The 3,748-nt window shown below is 44.6% G+C and overlaps 1 protein-coding gene across 1 annotated transcript in view; it reads right to left on the bottom strand.

Moving 5' to 3' along the window:
- Positions 1-3,009: 3,009 nt before the first annotated feature.
- LOC106779344 overlaps positions 3,010-3,748 on the bottom strand; it is a 6,788-nt gene continuing 6,049 nt past the window's right edge. Inside the window, exon 2 of the mRNA XM_014667436.1 lies at positions 3,010-3,733. Within this exon, the coding sequence (XP_014522922.1) occupies positions 3,010-3,733 (724 nt within the window). The remainder of the gene's footprint in view (positions 3,734-3,748) is intronic.

Genomic DNA, 3,748 nt, shown 5'->3' with positions numbered 1-3,748 from the left:
GCATTCTCATACATTTCCTGAAGACAACAACACAATTTGAACTAACTTGATCCATCTCAAACATCATTTCAAATTCAAGCATAAGCATCATGGATCAGCATAGTCTATAAAGCCAGATAACTCAACTAAAACATCCAAGTTGGAACACAAACTGTTCATTAAATCCTAAACTAAAAACTAAATTTCAACCAAGTTCAGCAATTAAACTAGAAAATAAAACAAAAGAAAGCAATATAAAACAGATCCTGTGAAACTCATGATGTGCTCTAATCACTCATATCTGCATCCTCATCAGCATCATCCTCGTCATNTGCTTCCTCCTGCTCATCATCATCAGCTGCTGCACCATATGAGCTGGCTCCACCTCCCCCGGTAGAATGGGGCTGGTCCCCAGGCCAGGCTACTCGAGAGGCATACTCTTCAGGTGTGATGAACCCAGGGTGAGAGGAGGCATACACGTGACGCATCATTTCCGCATGAACCAAACCAATCCTATTGACTGCCTCCAACTTAGCATCAAGGAGGGCCAACTGCATGTCAAACATCTGGTAAGGATCGGTGGGAGGGCGAGTAGGATAAGAGAGACGATGGATCCTAGGTGACTGGGGGGGTGGAATGATGACGTCTTCCTCATCAAGACAATATTTTTCAAAGTAAGCCAAATCAATTGCTTTATGGGGTGCCTCAAAGGGAGGGGTGGAGATGTCTGCACCAGCCAGCTCACACAGCTGGGTGATCAATGATGGGTGCCCTAGTGGAGATTTCACTAGGGGCATGAGCACAAGTGGTGATTTCATTAGCAATGAATTTGCCCAAATTGACAGATCTCCTAGTGATGATGCAGAATAAAAGAACAGCACGGTTGGCATTGATGTCCGAAACGTGAGAGCATGGAGAAATGTTGGCATGAATCACAGACATCCAAAGCTTGCTCAGGGAAGTGAGGAAGGAGTGTTTGACGTTAAGGGGTTGTTCATGCTTGTTTCTTTGAAATGTGCCCCCTGGCATACAGAGTGTTTGCTCAATTTCCTCATAATCAATGACACCTGCCTTCAGTTGATTGTACTCACATTGATCATCATCCCCATGCCAAACTGTGTTCAGAAAAGTGTTGATGGTGTCTGCGTCAAAAGGGATGCGTTTACCACGCACATAACTCATGAAGGGGTCAGCATCCTGAGAGTAAATCCTGGCATTAGCATAAAATTCCCTCACCACAGCAATGTTGGCAGGAGCTGGATAAGTGGCTAGGGTGCCCCAATGTCTCCCCCTAATCTCAGCTTGAAATGGTGGTACGTCGTTGGGTAAAAGGACAATCTTCCTCTCCATGAGTAGTTTTCTATTCTGCACAGTGGTAAAGGTCTTTCGGTGCTCTTTGGTGAGGAAGAGATGAGAGTGACTTTGTGCTTTTCTCTTATGCCCTCTTTCAGTATTAGCAGCAGTAGATTTGATTCGCTTGGGGCCCGATGAGGATGCCATTTGTTGCAGCCACTCTGGTGCAGCCTTCGCGCGCCTGGGCGCCCCTCAAAAATGGGCGCTTGAGCGCGATTTTTGCTGCAGAACTGCAGCTCAAAAGGTGCAGGTCACTGCTGTGCAATTGACGCGCGCCTGGGCGCCCCTCAAAACTGGCGCTTGAGCGCAATTTCCTGCAGAGAATTCTGCAGGTTCTAGGGCTTTCCCTATCTCCCTGTCAGCCCACTACAGAACCAGTGAAAGCAAAGTACAATTCCAGAAGAGCAAAATTGAACCCAATAAATGTTACTGCTAACAGCCAAGAAGGATCAAAAGTGCAACAATTCAAAATGTAGTGGAAACAAGATTCAATTGAAATCAACCAGAAAAGAGTAAAACAGTGAACAACAACACACATGGCACGAATCTGAGAACTAGCACATTCGAAGAACCTCTCATTTCAGAAGGAAACGAAAACCTACTTGAGTGGGAAGAAGGGGCGAAGCACTTGGGGTGTGAAAATGAGGGAAAAAAGGGACGTTGCTTGCGGTCCTTGCAGCAGCTGCAACTCAAACCCTTTGAGTAGGGTGGATAAGATAAGCAATGGGGTTGTGTGAAAGTGGGATTGATTTGGGGAGATTGTGTATAGGTTGAAGAATTAGGGTTTGGGCGGCTTGCAATTGAGAAAGGGCGTGAGTTGAGGGGGTTATGTGGTGGTGAAGATCAAGTTAGGGTGGATGAGGGTTTTGGTTTTTTTTTTTTGAAATTGGAAGATGAGGAGAAGAGAATTTGGAGCGGCTTGCAAAGGAAAAGGGGCGTGAATGGGGTGTTTTGCTGTGAAGTGAGAGTGAATAGGGTTAAAAGAAGTTATGTGAGATAAGTACAGTGCAACTAAGCCCAAACAGCAGGTCGCGCGCCCGGGCGCCCCTGGGAGAAGGGCGCTTGAGCACCATATCAGAACCTGGTTCTGCAGAACTTTGGCAGTTGTGCTGCACGTCGCGCGCCCGGGCGCCCTTAGGTGGAGGGCGCTTGAGCGCCATACCAGAACTTAGCTCTGCTGCAATTTTGGCAACTCAACATGCTCTTTTTGGAATTTGATGATTCTTGAAGTTCAATTCAATCCAGATTGCTAAGTTATGGTCATTCAAACTTGGTCAAATCCAGAGAGAGTGAAATTGGGTGCCAGAATGGGAAATTAAGAGCACACTTCCTAAGCTTTGCAATGAACAACTCAAAAGTGAAATGAAGCATGCCAAGCAACAGTTTCAAAACTAGTAATCAAGAACACACCAAACAGATTCACACACTTCAAAACAAACCAATTCATAACACACTCAACCAGTGCACCAATGCAACCATTCACACCCTACTAACTAAACATGACAATCATAAAACTACAAGCTAAAAACACCTTTTTCACAACCAACAGATTATACTCAAAACATATTAAACTAAGTTCACGCAATCAAAACAAAATCAAACACAAGAAAAGGTTAGAAAGCTGGGTTGCTTCCCAGTAAGCGCTTGTTTAACATCACGAGCCTGACACAGTTATGCTCAAGGGTCAGAGAGATGGACAATTGTGGTGAGACGCTGAATCTCACCACCCAAGTAATGTTTCAACCGCTGACCATTTACCACCCAACTTCTTTCTAGATCGTCCGAGGAAGGACCAACCAATTCAATGGCTCCATGAGGTTTTACTTCCTTGATGGTGAAAGGTCCAGACCACTTTGACTTCAACTTGCCTTGAAGGATCTTGAATCTAGAATTGAAGAGAAGAACTTGTTGACCAGATTGAAAGTCTCTCTTGAGAAGCTTCTTGTCATGATACAATTTGACCTTTTCCTTGTAATTCTTGGAGTTGTCATAGGCTTTTAGTCTTATCTCTTCCAACTCTTGAAGCTGTAACTTCCTCTTCTCGGCAGACAAGGTAGGATCAAAGTTTAGAAACTTCAAAGCCCAGTAAGCTTTATGTTCCATCTCCACTGGCAAATGACAAGCTTTACCACAAACTAGCTGAAATAGAGTCATTCCCACTGGTGTCTTCAATGCGGTCCTGTAGGCCCATAAAGCATCATCCAACTTTGTTGACCAATCTTTTCTTGAAGAAGAATCTGTTTTCTCAAGAATCCTCTTAATCTCTCTATTGGAAACCTCGGCTTGGCCGTTGGTCTGAGGATGGTATGGGGAAGCAACCTTGTGCCTCACTTCATAATGCTTTAATAACTTTTCAAGTTGAGAGTTGCAGAAGTGAGATCCACCATCACTAATTAGAATTCTGGGCACCCCAAAC

This window comes from Vigna radiata, unplaced genomic scaffold (genome assembly GCF_000741045.1).
Source record: "Vigna radiata var. radiata cultivar VC1973A unplaced genomic scaffold, Vradiata_ver6 scaffold_194, whole genome shotgun sequence".
Taxonomy (NCBI): domain Eukaryota; kingdom Viridiplantae; phylum Streptophyta; class Magnoliopsida; order Fabales; family Fabaceae; genus Vigna; species Vigna radiata.
This window is presented reverse-complemented; position numbering and strand designations above follow the sequence as displayed.